This window comes from Hyalella azteca, unplaced genomic scaffold, assembly GCF_000764305.2.
Source record: "Hyalella azteca isolate HAZT.00-mixed unplaced genomic scaffold, Hazt_2.0.2 contig12328, whole genome shotgun sequence".
Taxonomy (NCBI): Eukaryota; Metazoa; Arthropoda; class Malacostraca; order Amphipoda; family Hyalellidae; genus Hyalella; species Hyalella azteca.
This window is the reverse complement of record NW_025942288.1, coordinates 540,622-566,411: the sequence shown is the minus strand read 5'-3', so window position 1 is coordinate 566,411 and position 25,790 is coordinate 540,622. Positions and strand designations below refer to the sequence as shown.

Genomic DNA, 25,790 nt, shown 5'->3' with positions numbered 1-25,790 from the left:
GAAATACTAAGACAATCGTAATCACAAAATACAGAATGAAACTACTAGAAAAAACAAAGTAATAAAAGTAAATTATATAGGAATAATTAGAAGAGATGCTTACAAGTCACTTGACACGGAACAGTCTACGGAAACTAACCTCGGCCTGAGACCAGTGCTGCGCCGCGACCAAGGGGAGGAGAGAGAATAATACCAGTTAGAATTTTTGGGAAATGTTACGTGTATTCTATTACAGTTAAGCATTTACTGTCAACCTGCACAAATCTCTATCATTTTTGTATTCAAGGACCATTTACTCTTAAGGTACAATCACGATACTCCTATCATCCTTTAAAAAAATGTCTTTTACAGTTAAGCATCTACTATCAACCTGCACAAATCTCAATCAATTTTGTATTCAAGACTCGTTTGCTCTGAAAGTACAACCACGATACTCCTATCATCCTTGACTGAAATGGTTAACGCAGCAAAAGTATAGTCAAAATAACCATCGAGCATGGACGACCCAATTAAAAATATATGAATTCAATCCTAACTAATAATCCATCAATATCTTATTTAGAGAAAGTACAACGCTTTGAACTGATTGAAGTAGATTGATTGAACATTTGTTGTAAAATTTTAAAAATAGCACAAATGAATTTTTGAGACGGTGATAAAAATTTGAAATCAAATTCTCTGGTCCTTTTAAGAAGATGAGTATATCTAGTAATCCGTTTTTTCAATGAGGAAGACTTGGTATAAAGGGACGCTTTAAAATCATTAGTAATTCATAGCAGAGTATGAAGACAAGAAAAAAGAAGTAAAACGACTAAAAAATTATTTCGTTAATTCAACTTCTTGGGCGACAAATTTGCAAGAAAATATATTTTACCTACTTTTAAATGAAGAAAAATATTATTTATATAAATTTACCGATGAAATCAAAAATAGTTTATTCAGAACGCGCATTTTTACTAAAAAAACATGTATAACTTAGGTAGAAATAAAAAAAATGGAAAAGTGATGAATTAGAAGAAGTGAAGCAGAAAACCCCCGAGGAGAAGAGGTGCATGAAAAATTCAAACGCCAAGAACATTAACCACATCTTCATTGGAAACATTGCAAAGACCAGCTTCACCGCCAATTCAAAAACTTCACTGAAGAGGAGGGAAAGCTAGCTTCGTATAGTTTTCCCAAAATTAATAAGCGCGACTACTTTTCGAAATGTGAATTGCGGACAATATTTCCTGTTTCTTGTACCCTAAGTTTTAGCCTAGCGAAATTTTTGGTACCGATTTTGGACGACTAACTAACATTTATTGTAAACGATACGTACACGTTAATTGACCACTTAAACGGTTTTACCGTGAGATGCGTAGATCATAATTATAACTTTGTTTTATGGAGAGCATTCATTCACTAATACTCCTCATATAGAGAAACATAAATTTGTCTCAATTCATTGTTTGAAAAATATGAATAGCCATGTCATTGCTCTGAATCGCAGCATTTATTCAGAGTTATTCTGTGGTAAATAATACGTAAATTATTCAATGTACTTTGTCTTACTTTTGGTGTCGCATCAGAAACTTTTTCCCGACGAGTTTAAAAGCTTATTCACGAAATATTTTCTGTATGATAATTTGCATCTATTGTTTTTCAAGAACTTTTAAACTGAGTGCTTTTAGAGATATTAGGATGTTATTCATTTTTTTTTCTGCGGTACGCATCAGCAAACGTCTGAATGATATCACATAACTTATTGGCCGGACATCGGGGATGGGTTTTCACTCTATATTTCTGCTTGCCCTTCCGCTCCACCCTGCATGCACTGTTAGTCAACACGCCGAATAATCCAACGTATTTGTGCCTGAGGCCTATTTCAGGATTTATGGTTCAACTCCTGGTCGAAATTTAGGATCTTCCAATTGTTGCACATCTATAAGACCTCGCCAAAAAACGTTTGTTATTCTATTCCGATTGAAATTTTCAAGGGTTTGACGTTTCCTCTTGCCTATAAATTTAAATTTAGGTTTTCGTCCCAACCGCATAAATTTGGTTTCTTTATTCCGATTATATTGGTATTATTGGTATTTTGAACAAACGATGGAGCTGTTCACCGAAAAATTTCAACGAAGATATGGTTAATTTGCTTATCGTTTTCATTGTTTTAAAATTCCTCGTAAATTTCCGATTTAAGCAAACTACTGATATAAATAGTCAGAAAAATACGTGTATAAATGGGTAAATGCATATTCTTCAACACGAAGCCAGTAACGTCAAAATCCATGCAGAAAAGACAATTAAGTTCATTAAACAGAAATCATAGAAGCTCATGCACGCTTCCGACACGACTAACAGATATAAATTACATATTCTTAGCTTTGAAAAAGGCATACCGAATTCATGCAGGTTCATAACAACGCATAACAAAGAAATCCAGTACGCGTGTAATAAATTTTATGACCGAAGGCAGAGAAGAAAATCTGCATTGCGAAGGCCAAGTTCGTAATTACAGCAAGGAAAAGGATGCCGCTCTGTGTTCTAGGAGCCAATTTCTACTGCCCTAATTAACGTAAGTCATTCTCATGAACCTGTTGCACGAGAAACGTCATTTGCATCACAAAAGGATCATCCACCTTGCCGCTTTGTAGACATCAACAGCGAAATCGATACATTGCTTCAGTAAAATACGAGGAAGTTTCCTTGACGTATATATGATAACCGAGACTCAGTGAGCCAAATTAACGTTTACGCTAGAACTAGCCAATCGAGATACGTTGTTCGTTGATGAATAATGTGACCGTTATAGGCGAAAGAAATCATCGATATACTCGTTACGATCCTCCCCCCGTCACATTAGTTGAGGTTCGAGTTTCAACTCTTGACAATAGAACAATACGAATATTTAAACTCTCATAAAACAGATGTCCGATTGATTTTTGTGTCTAATTATTCATTCTAGTAAATATTTAATTGGCTGCCATCCGTATTAGACAGCTTCGAGGCTCGCCAGTTGCTGAACTTTTCTCTAATGCAACAAAACGGCCAATATAATCGAGAAGCTGAGGGACCGAATAGCGCCATGTGGAAGTACCTGCCTCAACAATCAAGGCAAAATTACAGCAGGAAGGGTCCAAGCAATTTCAGAGTTAGGCCTATTAAACTGAAGTGATAATTACTACGAAAAATGCTGTCATGAATCTTATACAAGAGATTTGCTATCTCGCAACAGCCAATGTATACGTCACCCGAGGCATTGCAGTGTTGCATCATAGTAGCAGGAGCACACCGCAACACTCACCTGAAACAGAAGAAATAAATGAATATTAGATAAGGTAATAATTATATTGTAATAAGAAACCCATAAAACAAGCATTAAAAATAAGTATAAGTATCTGAGTTTCGACCTTCGGGAGCGTAAATATTGTGTGCACAAGGGTATTTTCTGTTTTATCTGTGTAGTGTCGGTCGAAGTTAAGGGGTTTAATAAATAAACACGAGAAAGAAATTAGCTCGAATTTCGATAAAGATTGCGAGCACTTGACGTGTATCCGTTTCAATGACGTTCCTGTGACAGCTAGGTAATGTAAGTGCAAAGGAATTGTGTAACAAAAGCTGGTCCACTGTAATGTAATGCAGCAGGTACGAAACAGTGAGCGGGCGGCCGGGTTTCAAGCGGTCATAAAGCTAGACAAGAAAAAACGAATGCAGCAGTTCATCACTGACGAGCGCAGAGAGAAGAACCAGAATATCAGACCTTTGCTTTCTTCAGTGCAGGGCCATCGAAAGCGTGAAAGAGAGAAAAAAAGGGATTCGAGAAGTTTAGCTAGGAGCGAGTCTCCCTCACGACAAGGATTATTTTACGAACCGAAGAACAAGGAGAACATGAAATTAACGAAAGCAGGCATTAATTCTTGCTAGGACTCTTCAACTCTAACTTTAAGGAATAATAATGACAACTGAGTTGAATATTAAAAGTCAAATTGCATAAAGTTGCATTTACGCTTTCTTACGTACGACCAGAAAACATCAGACAAGCTTCCGAGTAGGTAAGTATTGATACAAGTACAGCACTTGACTACAAAATATATCGACACATTGGCAGCCGTCTGCAAAGTTAGCGGCCATGGATGCAAAGGATCCTTATCTTTTACTTACCAAATATTTGTATCACTATAAAACAATATTCAAAACTTAACGCAACTTCAAACACCAGAGTGTTTCATAACGCCGGAAGCAGTATACCGACATGAGTCGCCCGCATGAAATGCAAGCCACAGCGACTATAGAGCTCCGAGCGGTACAGTGGTCGTGGCGCGGGGAAGGGTGGAGGGTTAGAATTGCAGCCAATAGTATGAATCTATAATGCTTTAAAAATGTACCAATCATTGGATTTAATATTACAACTTCGCATTTGCTTCGGATTTATTCAACCTTATTTCTGAAAGTGGTGTGCGATCTCTGGAATCTATGCTAAACTCAACAAAATTCTACAAGGGCAATAAAAAGTAGTTTATTCTGAATTCAAGTGAACATTATGCAACGATCTCATATGATTATGAATTTCTTAGGTTCTGTTAAAATTTGAACAGCATTGAAGTGTTAACTATTCGTTAGAATTCAACATGAGATATTGAAACGCAATTACTAGAAACTGAGAAGGTATTCAGAACATCAAAATTTAATGCCCATTCCTAACCATTTTTCTTCATCAAACTTAATTCCTTTTGACTTTAAGACAATAAAGCTTTGTACGACTTTCTTGAGACAATAAAGTGCAAAGCATTATTTTTATTATATTATAATTACAATTTTTTTAAGACAATATAGCTTTGCGCGACTTTCTTGAGACAATAAAGTGCAAAGCATTGTTGTCTTATTATTGCAACTTTTTTTCTTAAGACAATAAAGCTTTGCGCGACTTTCTTTCACCGAACGATACGCGAGATTATCTTTTTTATGCATAAATGAATGAAAGTTTAACGGACTAAGATCACACTACACCCCGGAGAAAGCGGTTAGAGTAAACGCTAAGTATAAAAATGAGCGGTTGGACGGAAGGCGAAAGAGCCTGCAGGGGTTGAGTGGCACCTCGAGATGACGTCAAATAGGAGGTGATGTCAGCAACAGCCAACGTGACGTCACTCAGCAAGCATCTGCATTTCGTAACTTATTGTCGCTATTGGTTCAGAGTTTTACCTAGCAGAACAAGCAGAATAAATAAAAGTTTATTTTCTCGCATTAAAGCCTACTTCATATTATACATAGTCTTTTTTCTATCAAAGCAACGTCTGAAGATTTATTCAATTACTTTACAGAAAAGGAATTGGAAGAGAATAATTAATTTGTACAAAGATCGAGCGTTAAAATTCAGCATCAGGAAGGATTCGCCATTTAAAGCAAGAAAAAGTCATGTATAGTACTGTCTAACCTCTAACGCAATCGAAAACTACTAATACTCTGGTTTCCCCATGCAGCATACACGAACAATGGTAGAAAATTGATCATATTAGCCATAAAAGAAAAAAAAGAGTTCAATCAATTAAATAATTAATCAAATAACTGACTCATATTGACCGGGACCCTTGAATCACAATAATACTTCATCACAATGCGAGCTCCAAGTACGAAGTATATAATAACACATCTATGCTGTCGGAACCGATTTATCTCAATGACAACGGCGTTTAGCTGTGAAGTTATATTCCTGCCGGGTGTGCATTATAATATGCGGTCTCTGTCTGGCATATCCTTTTTATGATGTAGTCAAGCATTTCAGTAGTAATTAGGCTGATACGAGACCGTGACCACGAGTAGACTCATTAGAAACAAATTAAAGAAAACTATTTCAAATTAGGAATTATAAAGTCGAAATTTGAAATATTCAGAAACGGTCATAAGTAAATTCAATTACTTTGGATTACATATATAAAAAATATATTTTCAATGTCATATTCCGCTAAGGTTTCAAGTTGACGCTTCTTTGGTTCGATGATAATAATCGCAGTTTGAAAATGATTGCTGTTATGAAGAATTTTACGAAAAGTCTGCTCAAACTTCTAGATACGACAGCCACGATTTCGAAAACTGAACGCATGACAAGCTTCAACTTCGGAATAACCAAACGTACGTTTTCGACCTCAGAAATTCGTGTATAAAAACATGCTTGCCCGAGATAAGTGCGGGAGTAAATCTATGAGGTTTCTGTCTTCAAGATGTGGATAACTAAGCATAGTAAGAAGTGAAATAAGCGTGGATTAAATGTGGAATATATTTTTCAGCAAAAAAGATATTAGAATTAAAATGTTTCGAAAAATATAGCAATGGTTTATGAAATGAAATTTTTCAGGCAGTGGTTCAACGGAGACTCCAAGAATAACCAGATTAAACCAATAAATCTTTCGAAAATTCATGCCATCAATTGTGCAACATAATATTAAAATGCAGCGATCGTAACATTTTATTTTCTGAAATCGTAGAAGTGACGCAGTGCAGAAGTAAATCGGCATGGAGATCATGTAAAAAAAATTAAAATGAATCCCCTGCAGTTTTATTACAATCCATAAGAAGACAAGGGTCGACTGATCAAAACGAATGGTGCAATAGCATTAGTGCGAGATCCATCCACAATAAGCAGTAAAGACCACATAAAGAAAGGCGTGAAATCGAACCAAAACAAAGCGCTACAGATTCGCGCCTTCAATGGTTGGTTGCTATACTTCTGACCTCCGTGAGCTCACGACTTGGTCAACAAACTGAAGCGAACGTAACAAGACGCCGGCGCCCGAAATTCACTGCAAAACCGGCGCCACAACTCAACAACATTGCAGTTTATTTCTTAGAGTGTCTTATAATCAAGAGGAGTTACAGACCTTGGATGCACAATAATAACCTGGCAACCGCGGACAAAAGTCGTATTTGTATAAGGGAAAAAAAACAAACGCGAACATAACTTCACGGGATCTAAGCGTGATATTAACGTTTAATATCGACATTAAATTCAACTGATGTCAAGTAAGAGCAATGTTAAGCGACATCGTTAGTCAGTGCCAACAAGGAAAGTCATCACACTGCTCAGCCTTAACAACCTATAATGCCAGGCAGGCGATTAGAAAAGCACTTTCGGACTGTCACAACAATCCGTGGCGCCGATGAATCGCTCATTCACGCACTCGAAGTTCACTGGGGACTGAGCGACGACATTTCTTTAGCTTCGTATCGTATTGGCACAAATGTTTTAAGCAGAGAGGACAGATTCCGTGAACGCTGAACTGCATATATATACAATTAAAATATGTTTTAAATGACTAACATTACCGAAATGGATAGATTTCAAAATAATATGATGCAATGTATTATGCACAGAAATGTAAAAAAATCGATTGCAGTAGATAAAGAAGAAGTTGGCACAATACTATGAGGATTAAGTACTCAATTCGACAGATCATCGATAATAATTTTCGTATTCCTAGCGGTCTCGACAGTTAATTGCCGTTTCAGATTTCGGGCAAACTTACAGCCGTTTCAATATCAGAAAGATCACGATTTGAGCGACTGACCGGATCATCAAACATTGCACTATTGTTTTAAGTATTGATAATAAGCTAAACCAACTGAACCAACAAATAGGTCAAATCTTCATCAAAACCAAAATTTCTGTAAGTGTAACTACGTTCTCATCACGTACGAAACGACATCCATGCCCAGACTACCTTTTCACTGGAAGAATTCGTAGCTGCACACTAAATTCCTAGTTAAAATAATGCGGCCGAGCGTATTTAGTAGCGAGCACCTCGCATCTGCCATGTGCTTACAGCTTCACGTAGACATTGGTGCTACGTTACGAGCTTGACAGCAATCATCAAGAAGCATTTAGACCCGACGTCAGGCCGCATTATTAAGAGCTCATTAGTGACCTGACACGGGCATTGCTTTGACACCTGAGGAAGGCACCGCGTGATTTAGCACGGGTCCAGCAACAAGACTTGATCAAAGGTGCGTTCAATTTCCGAGACGCTCTTTCGCAAGCGAGGTCAAGTCGGAAAAATATTGAATAATGCATGGCAAATTAGACGATAAATAACTCGGCATGCCAATACGCAGCAAAGACGACATGGAGAAAACAAAAAGCAGATGCCGCACAACATTAATCATCAGGCGAAGGGCATGTCTGTCCAACATTGAAGAATTTCCATGAATTGTTTAGTTAAATAATTCAAAAAATATATAAATCTTACGCGCAATTATTGCTGCTAAAATAATAAAATTCATTTATTTTCGTTAAAATATTATTGATGTAGCAAAATAAATACATCAGAGTTTACAGGGCGGAACTGTTTACATTATTGCAGCAGGGAATTGTTCTTTTTCCACTCATTCTTCAATTTTGCTATATAATGTATTCTTCTGTTCAATATCGTTGTATGAAGAACAGGTGTGATAATGAAATTCAAGCTAAGCCAATAATTAATAGGCTTCAAAGATATCCAATTGCATGAAATCTATCTCAGCAATACTGCTTGGTAAGTGAAGCTCCTACGAATAATTAATCCTGATCTTACATAATTCTGATACTTTACACAGCTTTATTAACCTATTTGTTAACTTATCTGCATCATTCAATTGCAACCTATATGATTTAATTTAAAAAATTTAGAGTGCAAGAGATGGTTCTTGTCTTGCCTGTATGATCTCAATTGCATTATGTTTTTAAGCATAGATTCAATTATTGTTCGCTTTGTGTACGTATCAATTACAATTTAGCGTCACTGATTTTCACGCAGCCCGGTCGTTAGATAAAATCATCATTTCATTAGTGATTGTGCATTTTCTCAGTTTTAGCATGATTGTCTATGGTGTCAATTTATATATATTGGCCTGGCAGATTATATACTCCTTGCCTAGCATCAAAGTCTAATAACATAAATGTGGTATAATTCATTTGTATTCTTTGCTTTCAGCAGTCCGATGCTCTTACGCGCCGTAATCCGTCCTGAGCTCCATTATCAATAATGCTCAAACACAATTTATAAACCAAAAACAGTCATCAATAAACTTTATTAATCATAGTCTCGTCCTACTTGCACTTATTAATTGGTTCTTCGTGCGTCTTTTAAAGACCCAATGAATTTATGACACATTGCACCATTTCTAGGTGAAGTATGAGACTAAATCAGCATCTACTACAAAATTGAAGTGGATTACCGGTACGTGTATGAATCCCACTGCGGTTGACACGGAAAAACATCACCGTTTTAAATTTTTCGAACAATTTAATAAAAAAACAAGAAGCCACTGTTCTCATCATATTCTCGAATATTCTCAAAAATTGGTAGGTACTCAGATTAACTGTATAATAAAAACCGCGGTTCTATAGGCTTTGAGATGAACTGCAGTTTTTTCATACGACGCGACTGAATTGGCAAATGTCTCGTCTACTAAAAACTTGAGATGTCCAATTAAAACGAAAAATAATTCGTAAATTTTAATTTCAAGACACACTTTCCATTTTCAGTAATCATCCCGAAAGAAAAACGTATTAATCGATGAATAAAAAATCATCGCGCCATAGATAATTCATGTCTCATTTTAATTAAAAGCCAACTAAGGATGAATTCTGGTGGCTCAAACTCCTTTGTACAACAAGGACAAGAAGAAGCCTTTGTCGTATAATGGTTGCACCTAACACCTACACCATCGTAAACTGATAGACATGCACCGAATAAAACTGACATCTGCACCTGCTGGTGGACACGAGCGCACCTTATTTGCAGGACGCCTAAAAAATACGTTGCTGGAATTTGTTTTGCAACGCGCAGACAAAAAGACATGCACTGCGTCTAAGACGAAGTAGAGACGAGCTTTAAGCATGCAAAGAAGGATGCCGCTTTATACGTCATCAGAAATGTAGAGATTCAGAGCTTACGTGGCTCTGAAAATGGTCATGTCCTGCAGAGTTCGTACAGGTAGCGGGCAACCGTTTGATCGAGCCGCTGTCAATTAAGATAAGTTCAAATGCCAGTATCATATGCGTGCGCCGAATACGAGTTCAATTCAAAGACTCGAAGTTTCTGGATCTAAAGAGGTAGAAGTTTACAAAATGCCAGAATCGACCAACCACTGATAGCAGTTCCACAGCGGAAGGAACTATTAAAGATGAACATTCCATTATACAGTCACAAGTCAAATACCACTACTTTCAGATATTAGCCAGAATTACTCGCTAAAAAGGTTATTCGTATTGAGTACGTAATTTAGGAAAAAATCCATAGTATATAAAAAGTCGGCATTTTGGTAATTGATAGTGAGGGTTTGGCAGCCGTGCTTGACAGCTAGCAACACTAAAAAAACAGAGAAGACCAAAGCCTGTTGAATATTCCAAGAGCCTTCCGAAGGTTGTTCAGAACGTCTCGAGCCAGACGTGGGACGAAGAATATTGGGACAGCACGATCATTAAATGCTAATAAGGTTCTGAAATATAAGAACAGATTAGGTTCTTAGCGTACTTAATTGTATACTGATAAAGACATTCAATTTATCAGAAACAGTAAGTTCTTCACAATAAATGACTGATTATTAATCATGAAATTGCTAAGCTGGAAACTGAACCTGACGTAAAGGAAGTAAGCTGACAGTAAATGTTTTCACGTAAATACATAAACAATCCTAAGAAGCTATTCTCAGAACAGACAACAGAAGTTCGCCGGCATAGACTCGCTCAAATGTGGCATAATGTTTAAAAACAGAATAATTAAGGAAGAAACAATCGAAATCAATTTCCAGGGTAGACCAGAAGCAATTAATATAAAGCGCAAGCAGAATTTATTCATCAGATAACCTCGATTAGTAAGAAACGCGTGTAGGAACTATAATAACCGATCTGGAGTGTACATTGATTTAGAGCAGCTGAGCGACCAGATGTTTAAAGGTCACGCCGATTTATGTTAATAGCCAGCTTGTACAGCTCCCACGCTATCAACGAATAAAAAATTCTACTATTGTCTTAATAAATTCGATTTTGGACTTCAAAAAAGTTAGGAAAAATCAAGTATAAATTATAAAGTGTTCGTGAAAGTTCATACGTCATCTAAGAAAATGAACAAAACTTGGAATGTTCATTTTCAAGACTTTAAAGCATGTGAAAGGCTACATTAATACGAGAATATCCCATAGATGTGAAATACTTGAAAACATAAGCCATGTATCTTTAGGATGTCATGTAATAAATTAGTCCCGGAGTTTTTGTTCAGTTGTGGTTATTTTTATAGTTATGGCAGGGAACAAAAAAAACGACACAAGAGTTTACCAAAATTTCACATTATTCCATCATTGTGAAAACATATTAAAAGTGAAAATAATTGAAGTTAAAATATAGTCTCTCGTGTAAACAGATTTTCAGGCAAATTGTCAAGAAATTATATGTGTTAATGTTGCCAAGCGCTAAAAAAACGAAAAATAGCACTGGGCTATTTATTACATTTCTAAACACATGAAAAGGAAAGCGAGAAATTAAGAGCTAAATTTTAGATCTTTTGAAGGTTCTAACAAAGAATTCTACTATGAAAGGATGGAACTTAGAGCTACATAGTGAAAATCTCATCTAAAAAAAAGTGTTTAATTTCAGAAATAAAAACGTTGCGTTGGTCGCGTTAAAAAGCTCATCGCAGATTTTTGACCTTACAGGATGATGTTTTAAAAAAAAAGATACACAAGGCACGCAATTTAATTGAATCAGAGATTAAGTTCGTGCTCTTAAGATCAACAAACACAATCATCACTCGCGGTAACGATTTCAAACGCACTGCCTGCAAACTCCTTGCAGTTTAACATGACTTGTATTCAGCCTGTTCTATTAGGTGCTCAACTGTCGATTACAAAATTTTAAACCTAAAAACTAGAAAAAATCCGTAACCTTTTGAAGCTATCATCACATAAAGAACTAAATTTTAGCTCAGAAACTAAATTCTGAAAAAGCTAAATTTTAACCTCGTTTATACTTATTTACTCCAATATCAATAATATACCGTTGAAAAATCCATACGAGCAGCAGCAGATCTTCACTGCCAGCACGAACTCCTGCACACAAGGGAAAAGTACGGCAGAGACGCGGGCAGAGCTGAGGCGGGGGCACAACAAAGACCTGTTATGCGGCGCGCAAGGGAATAAGAGCGCGGGCAACCGTGTGTATACAAGCCTCGTATTTACTCGCAGGAAGCGTGGCGCCCACTCGAAATCTATGCTACACATCTAACTCGTTGAGGGTACGAGATATAAAAAGACCATTTTATATCAACCGCCATTTGCAGGTTGATGTAGAGCGGGTGTTATAACTTCGCATTTGGACGTTATACTAGAGAGGGCGTTAAAAATCTACATTTGCAGGCTGAACGTAGAGAGGGGACTTTATAACTCCGCCATTTGAAGTTTGTACGTTGAAACCGAATGTTAAATCCGTCATTTGCTTGCTGAAAGTAGAAGGGAGTTATAACTCTGTCATTTGCAGGTTGTAAGTTGAGAGAGACTTTTAACTGTATTTTTTAACCATCTGCAGGCTTAATAATTTAGCTATTTGCCGGTTTTAGGGAGAGAAGGCGTTAAACTCAGTTATTTGCAGGGTTAGCGTAGAGACTAAGGTTATAATTTCCTCAGCAGCTTATACGGCAGAGGGGAGAATAACTCTGCCATTTGATAACTGAGCTTAGAAGGGGCTAAATAATTCTGTCATAGACAGGCTAAACTCGGGAGGGCAAAATTACTTGTATACTATTAGCTGTTCTCGTGAACTGGCGTTATAAATCCACCATTTGCAGTTTTTTATAGAGCACGTTATACCTATGTCGTTTGCAGACTGGAATGGTAAGGCGCTCTAGAATTCGACCGTTCACCGGGCCCAACAAACGGACGCCCGGTCCAAAGCAAGGCGAGATACGGGCAGTCGACGATATCCTATCCAAGGAACCAATACACAAGTGTGGACGTGTGTGGGAAACGCCCTGAGCGACGATACAGCGAGATGCAGACCCACCCTGAGTCTACACTGCACATTCGGCTGGTCAGGTTGTAATATAGGTTGTAAATAACTCGATTCTTATGAAAATATTGATTTCCATGAAATTTTGCCAGATTTTTCGTAAGTAAATTGGAACCACACATAGGTAAACTAATTGATTTTTAAAAATACACGCGATAATGTTTAGATTACGAAGGGTGCAGACATTTTAAAATTAAAGTTAAGGAAGATCAGAGTACTAACTGTAGGAAAATGTTATTGCAAACCAAGCAAAATAGTGGTTGCAAGAAAAAATTCTAGTTTAGAAAAATACAAAATATTCACTTACATTAGCCCGATGAGAATATACAACCACTAAAACAATCTTGATACCATTGCTTTTGTAAAAACATTCAATTTGATAAAACTACGGAAATTTTACAATAGTTCTCCATGAGACTTTTCTTACATGAGTGTCAATTAAAAAATGTAAAGAACACTAGGTGAGACTGGCAAGACTAGGACAATGTCATTGCTGCGTGGTCACAATGGCTTCAAGCTATCCAAGCAGGAACAAAAATAGCAAGGAAATCCAGATTGATGGAGTTAGTCGAGAGCTAAACACAGCAGTCGGCTAGGAAAATAGACCAAGCCCGACAAAACCAACCTTAGCACAGCAAACCTAAACAAGAACGACATCACCGAAAAAGGTTCCATGGCAGAACGCGATGGTGAAAGATCTGCGCTGCGCAGCTAAACATTAGGATAAATCAGCATTGAAACAATCAGCACCAAACTCGAAGACTAGCGCATCGAGTGAAAATGGCAATGGAAAAATGTTAATGTCAAAGTGTCATTAGCACATGATAATAATGAGCGCATCTAATAAAAAAGACTAAATTGCTTAACTCTATCTCTCTGATGTGTGGAGGGCAACATGACGAAGTCAAATTACTTATATTTTACGTCTTATCGAGATATTTTAAAATTTAATACATTCTATCTTATTCTAAATTCTTTTATAATCAAACTAAGTAAATGAGTAGAAAAAAAACACTTTCGATAGTTTTGGTACGGCAACTACGAATTGTAATAAATCAGGTTTTTATAGGGAAGTGCCTCCACCAAACTTTGCAGCTAAGAAGAAATTCGGAAGTTAAGAAGAGCGAACGCCATTATGCACAACATGTGTTCGAGCAGCAGCATTCATAACAAATCATGCACGCACTCAATATGAACCAGTGCAACATGGCAAACAATTACCGGTATCATGATGTAGCTTCATGTATTGTCGTTAGTAATCACTGAACAGTAAATGGAACATTCCTTTAATGAGATAAGTGGACATTTAAATCAGCTACAAGAAAGACCTCGTATCAATTAAAGCAAGGGAGAAATGCGTTACTAGATACCTCGAGTTGTTGGTAACTCATAAAATGGTAGATACTGAAACTCAAATACGTTTATGAACGCCGTTTCAATTGCTGTAGAAGTAGGTTATCTTCAATCTAGGTAGGTAGCTTCAATTACGCTTGTAAGCTATTCAAAATCGACTCGAATGTTAAAAATATGTAAACTTTGTATCTCTAATTGTAATAAAATTTTCGTCCGAATAGAAGAAAATAAGTAAAATCTACATCACAGATGGAATAAAAGAAACATTAAACTTTTTAATCACAGACACAGGTCAGGCGTCAGTCTTGTTTTAAGATTGTAGGTCAAAGTAGAAACCATTGATAACGTAGACGGATCTGGATTACCTGCAGCTCATTTTTAGCGTATTTTCTCATTTATGGAAAAATGCACTATTGTGCTCGCCATGTCCGTCCGTCTGTCTGTCTGTCTGTCCGTCCGTCCGTGACTTCACGTTTTCGTCGACGAGAAAATGCCCTCTCTGTCACTCACGCAGTGAGTACTGAGTTATATTTTTTAAAACAGTAAACTCGCTGGAACCTCCCGCAAAAAAAAAAAAAGTTCGAAACTCGTTTAAAACATAGCGTCTTAACTACCGCATCACTCGATTTATGATCAAGGTAGTGCAGCTAGCAAGCAACAATAGTAGACTAACGATTGAAACATACTTTTTAAACAATAAATAGCGTGAGCCCCCTATTCGATTAGGGTTAACTCGTTAAAATTCTTGGACAACAAATAACTGAACTACAATTAGCGATTTTAAACAGTCATTAGCGATACAAGTCAAGTTTATTTAAATAATTCCATCAAAATGTACTGCAGATAAACCATTATAAGTCCTACAGAGAAAACTCTCAGTGTCAAGGCTTATTCCATTTCAAAATCCTTCTGCCATTCTACTATCGAAGCTTCGATTGTGCAGTACATGCCGATAATTCGGTGTACAAACCAGAATATGCGCAATGTTTCCAGCAATCTTAAGAATCCAGTGGAATAAGAAACATTAAAAGGATCCAGTGGAATATAATGAAGCACAAAAATGCAAAGTATTAAATTTGAATCGTACCTTTTTGAGGTGCTTGTTGACCCATTTCGTGAAGGTTTTCTTTTGGATGGCGTCTCGCTCGTCTGCAAGACAAAAAAAATTATTATTAAACAACTTACATCTTTAGGTAATTTTTTTATATTATCATAATAGTGAACTAAATAAATGAATAACGATTTTTATTTACTGCAATAAGAAACGAGATCACGGATATTTATTTGGCCTGTGGTAATATAAGAATGATCGAGGTGGGATGTGGAAGTGGAAGAACAACTGAACAAATGAAAATTTTCACAGTAAAAAAAGAGCTAAGTTCGATGCCCGCAAAGCATTTTGGGAACATGAGAATGAATTAAGAGGATGAATTAATTCAGCATCACGGATCGAGGATCATCTTGGAATTCGAAGAGCGTGGCACAGAAAGCATTGAAGCCATCGACCAGTTGGTAAAAAAAATAACTCATTTACTTTGATCAACGATCACATTACATGTTACCAACAATTGCTCGGAAGGAGGGATGAATGACGGATATTACACAAGGTGCATAACTGCATTTACCAAAAGAGTAAAAAGGCGTAACTAATGAATATTAGATTTTATCACGCACGGCACAAAAAAGAAAGAGATTATCACGCACGGCACAAAAAAAAAGAGATTCTCACGCACAAAAAGATTATCACGCACACTACACAAAAACGATCGAATTGATGATTGACGATGGGTCACTTCGAGGCGACGAGGCAATAACCCATGGTTTTTCCACACGTGACCTCCACACGCATGACACAAGAGGACGAAACAATCATAATAACCTGTAATAATAACTGAAACAATAAGGTCAGAGATAAGAGCGCCGAGGAGCTTTCGCTTGGTCCGGAAATGGCAACGGAGGCGCCGTCTCTCCGACACAGGGGGAGCGAGACGAGCTTGCATGCAATAAAAAGCCCAGTATTTTTAGATCATCTGAGGGAAGAACAGGAGCTTCCCATAGAAGGTTGAGGCACAGATTGCATGATGAAATTCTCAACAAAAACGAAGACATGAACATGCGGCATGAGAAGAGCAGCATCAATGAGTTTGAATGAAAGGGAAAAAAAGATGATTCGATGAATAAGAAATCACGATGGCTCTAAGAAAAAGGTTAAGGGTCTCTAAATACCTAGTGAATGGAGTGCTCAAAAGGTCTTCAAATAAAAAGGAAGTCAGCATGTCGTAATAAGAAGAAGACGCGTAAAAACCATGATATGAATAATGAAAATTATTTTAATTGACCTCTTGATACTTAGTTTCAGCACGCGAAGTACGGAAGATTTAGAAGACATCGAAACAAAACCAATTTTCTCAGCAAAGGACAATATGAAACCATAACACACAAGAGCGTATCTATTCAGGCATAATATTAATTCCTAAGATTGAGATCGTTGAGGCGTACATTCATGGGTGACGCAGCGTCAGTCACGCGCAGACGCACACTTCGCCAGCCACGAACGTTACGAAACGTCGCACGCAAGGATAAGTAGCCGAGGTCTGCGGGGTCTTGCCACAGCTCGCGGCCACTAAAGCGCCTGCCATCACCGTGATGCACGCGAGCTGTCAAGCCTCATAACACAACACACGCTTTTGCTTGCGGTACCTACTCCCATGACTAAACCCGTACACACTAAAGCGAGGCAAGAGGCCTCTACACTCAATAGATAACGAATGAAAAAAAACACAGTGAAAACTCTTCTTAGTGAATGGAATGCAAAATCGTCTGTCTTTGTGAAAGACACGTAGTTTTTTAATACATAAATATTTGTATGGCCTTAAAAATACCGCATTACCTACATCAAATGCAACAAGTACAGAGTTTAAAAAGTCGGGCTGGTTTGCAGTCGGTGAACCAAACATGATATCGTCAGCATCAAGCAGCAAGATGGAACACGTCAAAGAAGGTTCATTCGATTGAAATATTATACATTTTAAAACAAAAAACACACCTTACATAGAAATTTTCAACGTATGAACAGCTTCAACATAGTTTGGAAATGGTGAACGTTAGCAAGGATGATAAGCACTAGCCAAATTTCTGACTCAAAAATTTTCAAACAATTCATGCTAACGGCGGCGGGTCATTCGCAACAATATCTTAGTGTATTCCCACGTAATCCATCATCCAAGTCAAATACGGTGTCAGACATGAACAAACACAAGCAATTCGTTCGGAACACATGACCGCATGAAAGTAAAAGTTTGCTCACGAGCATCCATATTACGACCTCGGTTCTGCTTGCGTAGCGCGGAACGCAGAGCGCGTGCGGGAATGCAGCGAAGCGACCAAAGAGAATTTGCTTGTTCCTTAAGAGAGAGAAAATTTGCTTGTTCCAAAATATTCTCGTTCCGGAATTGTCCCGGAAAATGACTAGAATATTGTACGAGTAAAAAAATGTATTTTCTCATTAGTGCACGATGAGAAAATGATACTTGCAGAAAGCCGAAACATGATCAAATACCGTATAGGTACAAAAATGAGAATAACTAAGCTAATGAAGGAGCCTGCGACGAATAATTAGATGCTGAACTTTTTAATGCAAGATGTTTATTCAAGGCAAGTGTTTCACGTGCTTGAAATAGAGAATTGTGAACCAATCAAGGGATTGAAAGAACCAAAAATACACAATCTTTAAGTAAGAGGAGGAACGCGCGCGATGAGTATGAAAGACATAGAAATATTAATGCACAAAAAACGACGAGAAATAGATTAGTTGGTGCGCGCAATATTACGGAACCTATCTCACGCGCTCGCAAGGCAGACTAGACATTGAAAAATATATATAACTTGGTACTCATTGCAGTGAGTGACAGAGAGCGCATTTTCTGTCGACGAAGCGTGAAGTCACGGATGGACAGACAGACAGACGGACATGGCGAGCACAATAGCGCCTTTTTATATAAACGAGAAAATGCGCTAAAAAGCTATCCTTTCATGCAACAGCCAGCGTGGTGCCTGAGGTGCTTTAGCAGCGCATAATATAGGAGTCGCTACCAAGTCTGCTTGTCACCATGCGTGATGCTCGACGAAGCGCGCTCATCCACATCGTGGAGACATGAACATGCGCACCAGACGCAACTTGCCGAGGAGAGAAGTGTGCGAAGGATTGCTTCCCTCGGGACCGCCCGAGACTGAGGAAAGCTTGAATGGATGTGTATTAGGAGTATTATGTTGAGGAATCATAACTTTATAACTTTGAAAGAATGAGTATCTTCGGGAGGATATATTGAACCAGATCAGGATATCATGTTAAAGCATCCGACATATTCAGAAATGATTTATCCTGTATTCTACCTGAGCTTCGGGATGGACTAAGGCGGCTTATTGTTTCTAAAATCCCAACAAATGATCAGGTAGCTCCGGCAAGGATATGCTTCAGTGACCAAGAGCAATGCTGGGAATTGTACTATGATAGTTCGAATGAAGTCTTGCAACGCCCCTACTTACAATTAATAAAGTCACAGTTCGAGAAAAATAAAATGGTAAAAAATGTAGAGAAATAATCGTTGGCAGACGAATTTTGCATGAGGCAGAATTGAGCGTGTTTCTGATTATTAATAATAATTCCCAAACAACAAATGTTCCACATGGGAGAAAACACTTAATTCATGAGAAGCGGTAGGCATCCCTCTGAAAATGACTGCAGTTTTATATGATGCCTGACTATTATAAGCGCAAGAGTCAATCATTTAGAATCTAGATGGTCAAGCGGGTAGCTTTCAGTGGCAATTCAGATAATCAGGTGACATTAAAGGGCCGACGAAAATTTATACTAACACCAGTAAATTCGAAAAAAATTAATTATAAATATGTGAAGCCATTATTGAATATGTGAAATTTATTAATTTCGTTCATGAGATATCTAATCTTTAAATTTTATTCGCTTATATTGAAGACCAACAGCTGAACAATAAATAAAAACAAGACAGAAGACGACAAAAAGAGTGGCTAATGAAAGCGGATGCTGGAAGCTAAGCGACTTAATGAGCGCATTATCAATGTAGAGCAGCACACCGTCAGTCGAGAGCGAGTGGCGCGCATCTAAAGAAAAAATTAAAATTACAAAAGAGCAGACAATCTTTATCACACGATGGACACCAGCCCTCCTCTCTCCAAGAGTTTCAAACTCTTGGAGAGTTTCAAACTCTCTTGATATTTCAAAAATTTCAATAAAGAAAAATTGTCCCCAAACCAACACGAATAAATATTTTGTGTGCATTTAAACCTTCACAATAAAAATTTCAGGCTAGTGACTCAGAGATAAAGAAGCGAGAAAAGCTTAGGTTTTTATAAACATCTAACATTGGCAACAATTTGCGGAGCTTGCAAAAACGTACGAAGAAGAAATAGAAATCGAGACGCGCGCAGGCAGTAAACATGCTACTGTCAAGGCTATAGCTGGCCGATAATTAATAATCGTCAATGATAAGTTCGGTTTCAGTTGGTTGATATAACATAAGACTTACAGGGTCGATACGTGGGACCCAAATTTATTAGCACGCGCTTAGAAAAGCCTGCGTCACTCCTTAACTTTATATATATATGATTTTATATACAATCAACATTGACATATTACTGGAAGAAACCTGTAATTTTATTTCATATTCATCGTATTTATGTTCAGCGTTACTAAGTTTATGAAAGTTTCTTTATTGAGCCCTCGATAAGTTCCATATAATCACATACCGGTACCCAAAACAATTAATTAGTGCCTACGGTTGCTGATGGAGAGGTTGAGGGGGTAAATGCAGAAGGACATTTTCGCATCCCTTTGAATATATAAACGAACTAAGAGTAAAACCTTACTAAGCTTTCATTAAAAATACCGAGAGCCAATAATAATAACAGCAGATCAATTCATTATAAGAATGCGGGGATAAGTTGTGAATACAGCAACGAAAGATTTTAATATCTTAATAGATGAAGTTAGAAGTCAACGAACTGTGCAGCCAGTTTGTTCTCATTGAAATGCATAATACTACGTAACAAGTGTTATCATATCATAATTATTTACTCACCTGTGTGTAACAACGAAAATGAAATTTGTCTACAGAAGCAATAACGAAACCCATGTCCGATAACAAAAGCCACGAGCTGGTGAGCAACAACAGCATCATGCACCTTGCTAAGATCCTGTCGATACTATATAGGATCACCTTGCTATCCTGTCGATAGCAGCATCACCTTGCGATCCTGTCGTTAACACCATCGCCTTGCTATCCTGTCGATAACATCATCAACTTGCTATTCTGTCGATAACAACAGCCGACCGACCAGCAGTCGATGGCCTGCGTTGATATCATAAGTGGGCTAATTATTATTATTGACGCTGCAATTACAAGCAGCGGCGGCCGTGACCTTGGCGGCAGAGAACGTGGAAATTGCAGTAGCTGCAGTAATGGTTGCAGCTGCATCCTTGTATAATGCCAGCCGCAATCTGAGACAAGAGTGAAGAAAATGATGGACCTGAGCATCAAATCTATGCCGTATTTTGAAACCTCAGACACGGATATCGATCGCAACTTTAACTTCGGTCTCGTAAGTATTTGGCGGAGAAGAGTATGCCTGTGTCACTAAAATAAGACGGTGAAAAAGATTGATCAACGAGAGCATCATCAACGTGAGCTAGACCAGATACAGAGTTTAGGCTCGACTCTCTCTCATGCGACGCTTTTGGAGGCGCGCCCACCAAATTTGGATCAGGATCGCCGAGTTGTGAGAGATAATGGGCACATCAGATGAGTGTAGTTCAGTGGGTGCAAGAGAATAACAAGTAAAACGTAAACTGCACTCGAAAAATTTGCACCAACAATTCACGAGCCCATTCAGCTATTTTAAATTTAACAATTATTTTACCACTTTGATTTCAGATTTCAAATCATCTGGATAGAAATGGATCGATGAACGGTTGCACATTCATATACCTGTTAATACCAGTTAATAAAAAATGAGTAAAATGCAGTCGGAAGGAGCAGTTAAATTCTGCGTTAAAGCAAAACGTATTACCTTAAACGAGGCAGCCCACCCATTCATTAGGAATTAAATATTCCAGAAAAAAATATCTAAATTATATTCATGTATGATCATTAATATCACCGGCCATTTTAACCCTTGGTAACTTTGAGGCCGTTATTTACGAACAGCAATAAAAACGTGTTTTTGTCTTGGGGTTATGGGATGACCAATTGACCATCCTGCAGGAACTGGTCAGAATAAGGGAGATCAATTGACCCCGTTTGTAAATAAAAAGAAAAGCGATAGTTGAATGACAACATTCAAGGCGAATCTTCCGTAGGCCGATGAAAAATTAGATTTGCAATATGAATTAGTCTAATTTTATGGCTAAAATATCAAGTTTTCTTGTAAATCAACAAAAATTTTTGAGCGAAGACTAAGACAAACACACCTTTGCCTTTCCACATGCGTTGAAATATGGACATGTAACCGGGATCGGCCATAGCCACTTTTTCCACCGACGCCGTAGTTTCCAGAGCGTGTGGCATTTTCACGTCAGGTGTCAATGAAAGTTATTAAAAATGTCAAATTAAATTCACAAATTTGTATTTATGACTGTCACAGGTTTTCTATATCCATTTTTCTACATGAAAGAAAAAAATGCATTAGGAATTTAAATTTGATCATAGTAAAAGGGTTATGAGTTGGACAACAATCTAAAAAATATTTTCAGATGAAAAAGAAATTCAAACGGTCGTGAAAACTCAGTGAGACCCAAAATAAGACGCGAATTCAAGCCTCAGTTAAATGTTACTACTAGAAGAGGTCCAGAATTTAAAAGCAAAGACAATACCACAAAAATTCACCATATATTTTTAAGAGAAAACGTTTCGGAGTCCAGATCCATCGTCAGTTCATAACACAAAATTCTGTTCAGAAGTTCAGTCCTAGAAACACAAATAAGAGGTCATGGAGCAGCACAAGCACGAAAGAAAGCCTGTATAAGAGGGCAGCTCGCTCTGCACTGAGGGTCGCCAGCAACTCTGAGGGCGCCGCTCCACAAGACCCACAGCCCAAAAAGGGGCGCCAATGTCAAGCGATAGTAATAAAAGGCGAAGGCATCTCTAACAACACAAGAACAGCGAGCTCGAGTCCATGAAAGCATTTGTGTGGCTCAAGAGGCAATGAATAAACACATTCATTATTGGCCGACTAGTTTGATGGTAAAAAGTGGTCTGACATTGATTAGCCATAGGTAATGCCCTTTCATGTTTAAATTGTAAATTGACAAATAGCAAAGCAAGAGTGTTAAGATTTTTCATCCGGGAGATAAACACATATAGTCCTGAAAATTAAAGCATGCCATGGGTTGACCATGCGTCAAATGGCGTTCGCAACCCTAGAAGAATAACCAGGATTCCCCACAATTAAAAACTATTATCAATATTAGAAAAAAAAATTCGAGCGAGCACCAATCCAATTACATGGCACTTTGAGTATTTATATCTACACGAAATAACACTCTGAAATGATATTAAAATGATGACTATATTACAAAATAAACATCTAACATCAAATGACATGTATCCATCAATCCCTAGAGGGAAATATTGTTCTAACCTCAACGCTGAACGATAATAGATCTATAAGCACGGACTCGAAGTTTTTGGTATTCCAGGCTTGCTTCAAAACCTGTTATTTAAGCTGCATTTGGAATGTCCGCTGAAAACAGCCGAGTAAACGTAAGCTCTCTGCACTCTTCAACAACTTAAAAAGCGAGAAGAAAACGACAGGATAAAGAAGAGTCTCGTATAAAAGCTCAATTTCGCATGCGCATGTCTGAACTTTTTTGACTGCCACTTTGAGGTACAGTATAAGGTGATCAGGACAAGCTCATCAGCTTTATCAAATAAATAGTTGGATGCAGGATTACCTAAGATATAACCTTTGCAGCTCGAGACAACATTGCAGTGTTTTAAGAAAAGTAAATAAAAATATTAATAGTACCTCGTCAAAAAATTGAATTAATGTAATCAACGGATGAAATTTTTTAAGAGATTTACTGCCTCGTGGTTTTAGCTAATGGGAAAAAATCATTGCTGAAGTCTAAACCGAGCAAAATAACCTCACTAAAAGCATACTAGTAACCGATCAAACGGCTAAAACTATTATACACACTGGAATTCCTTCTAAGGAGTCCTTATGACCTTCAAACAAATAAGACAAGGTCCTGGCTACTACAGAGGCTGCCACAAATAAGGATATCGCAGCTTCAAGAGACGTAAGGCACCTAAAACCAGACGCTCGTCCAACATTGCAGCGCCTCAGGCAGGGTTGCATTCCAGTCCGTCACATGGAACTCTGAATTCATATGAAAACAATATTGCTGGACAATAATCGAAAAATGTTGCCCAACAGATTTAGATGAATGAAAAATATGTGAGCTAAATGGAATTTTTTATAACTGCCAAATAATAATTCAATTCAAGTGCGGGTTATTTAATCGCTGTAATTAAATACTAGCAATTTAAAAAATGATTATCTAATCTTTACTTACTAACGCTCTAAACCCCAAAAAAAGTATGTAAAACGTGCACCCAAGGAATAGACGCAGGAAAATTTGCTAAACCATCTTTTAGAAGAAAAAATTAGAGAAATGCTCTTAGAATAAATTCGATTGCTAGGAACACAAACGCATGTCCTGTCGTCCGGTCATAATGTTATGATATTATAACATATATTTGTTTAATGCCTTCTAACTGTCAGTTACATTTTTTTTATTCCTTTTCAGGATTCACCGCCTTTTGATCCTGTATCCTTTCACCACCACATCTTGAAAGTTGCAATAATTTATAGATCCAGTGTTAAACGGTAATTTCAAGCATTGCGAGTGCCGTTCAACATCTACGATTCAAGCATTACCATCTCTATAGATTCGTGGATGTTGGACAAAACAAAGAGCAGCAGTTGACTTAATAACGTTCGGAACAACACTGCGTGGTAGCAGAGCTTGACACTCTACCCGTCCGTACCAATTACAACGAGCTATTCTGAACCGCGGCGCACGAAGCGAGTCATGATCCAACCATGACATCCAACTCTGTTTTTTGTTTCTTCGGAAGCCGCACATAAACTGGCTTCATTTTTGTACAGATTCCGACACAAATGTCAATAAAAGTTTGTTAATTATCACTATTATGTATTACGTCAAAATTCACGATTCCGTTCATGAATAGCACGGTACTCCGGATAACCGTAATGACATTGAAACTGTATGCTTTATTAAATATGTATGCTGTGGATATATCGCCGTTGAAGTGAGAAGAAAATAACGTTCAGAGAATATCAGCGACGCACTGAGAAGAGACCTTCTGGCTTGATGGAAAACGCGTAACGTAGTGGCTACTCGCAACAAGAGCAGCCTTTTTGTTAAAATGCTAGCGTTTTAGCTGAGAAAATTGTTCAAATGATTCATGACAATTTTCTTATGAATGCTTGTGTAAAAACTCAAATAACAAGTTTATAAATGTAAAATTATTATATTAGCGGTTAAAATTACGAACATCGATTGATGAGAACAAAATACATAATTGTTGTATCAGACGACAGGTGATGTCAAAAACACTCAGATGATTTTTGTTATGCGATACGTAGGCGACCAGACCTCGATTGCTCAACTTAATGTGACATTAATGAGGACATATCCTTCATACCGCAATGAAGTACATTAACAAGACACGCGCATCTGGCAGCCATGATGAGAATACACGATGACGATACATTATTTTAAATTTATCCCTGTAACAATATATTTAAAAAACATTCATGGCTATAAGAAGAAAAGGTCGAGCAGACGATATAAAATTACTATATAAAACTATATAGACGATATAAAATTACAATAACTTGGCTATTCTTACCAAGTTAATTTGCAGATTTTCACCTCTGATAATATTAGCAATGCGGTATTATCATAGCTGACTGGCCGATAGTGGACTTCGTTGTGTTATATGGTACATTGATAGAATAACAAACACTAGCAAAGCCATAAATAAAGAACGAATGGTAACAATGAGGTTGATAAGCATCGGACAAGAAATAATCCGCTTGCTGGCTTTCTGGTCAATGACTTAAAGTGACGTTCATCCGACAGGGAATTTCAGATGACTGAGCGAAGCCCACACAGCAAACGATGCCAAAGCCTCCGACAAAATAGAGTTCAAAATGAAAGTAAAACTCGCGGTTTCTACGTCCGAAATGTAAATTTAAAATGATAAGGTGTAAAAAAAAGAATTTTTAAATTGAATTTGAATTTGATTGAAGCTAACTTCAATTTAAATAATTTTAATAATACATCGGATAAAAGTAG

At 37.5% G+C, this 25,790-nt stretch overlaps 1 protein-coding gene across 1 annotated transcript in view; it reads right to left on the bottom strand.

Annotated features, from left to right (window-relative positions):
• LOC108669508 (dystonin) overlaps positions 1-25,790 on the bottom strand; it is a 195,401-nt gene that overhangs the window by 151,498 nt on the left and 18,113 nt on the right. Inside the window, exon 2 of the mRNA XM_047883232.1 lies at positions 15,456-15,517. Coding sequence (XP_047739188.1) covers positions 15,456-15,517 — 62 coding nt within the window. The remainder of the gene's footprint in view (positions 1-15,455; positions 15,518-25,790) is intronic.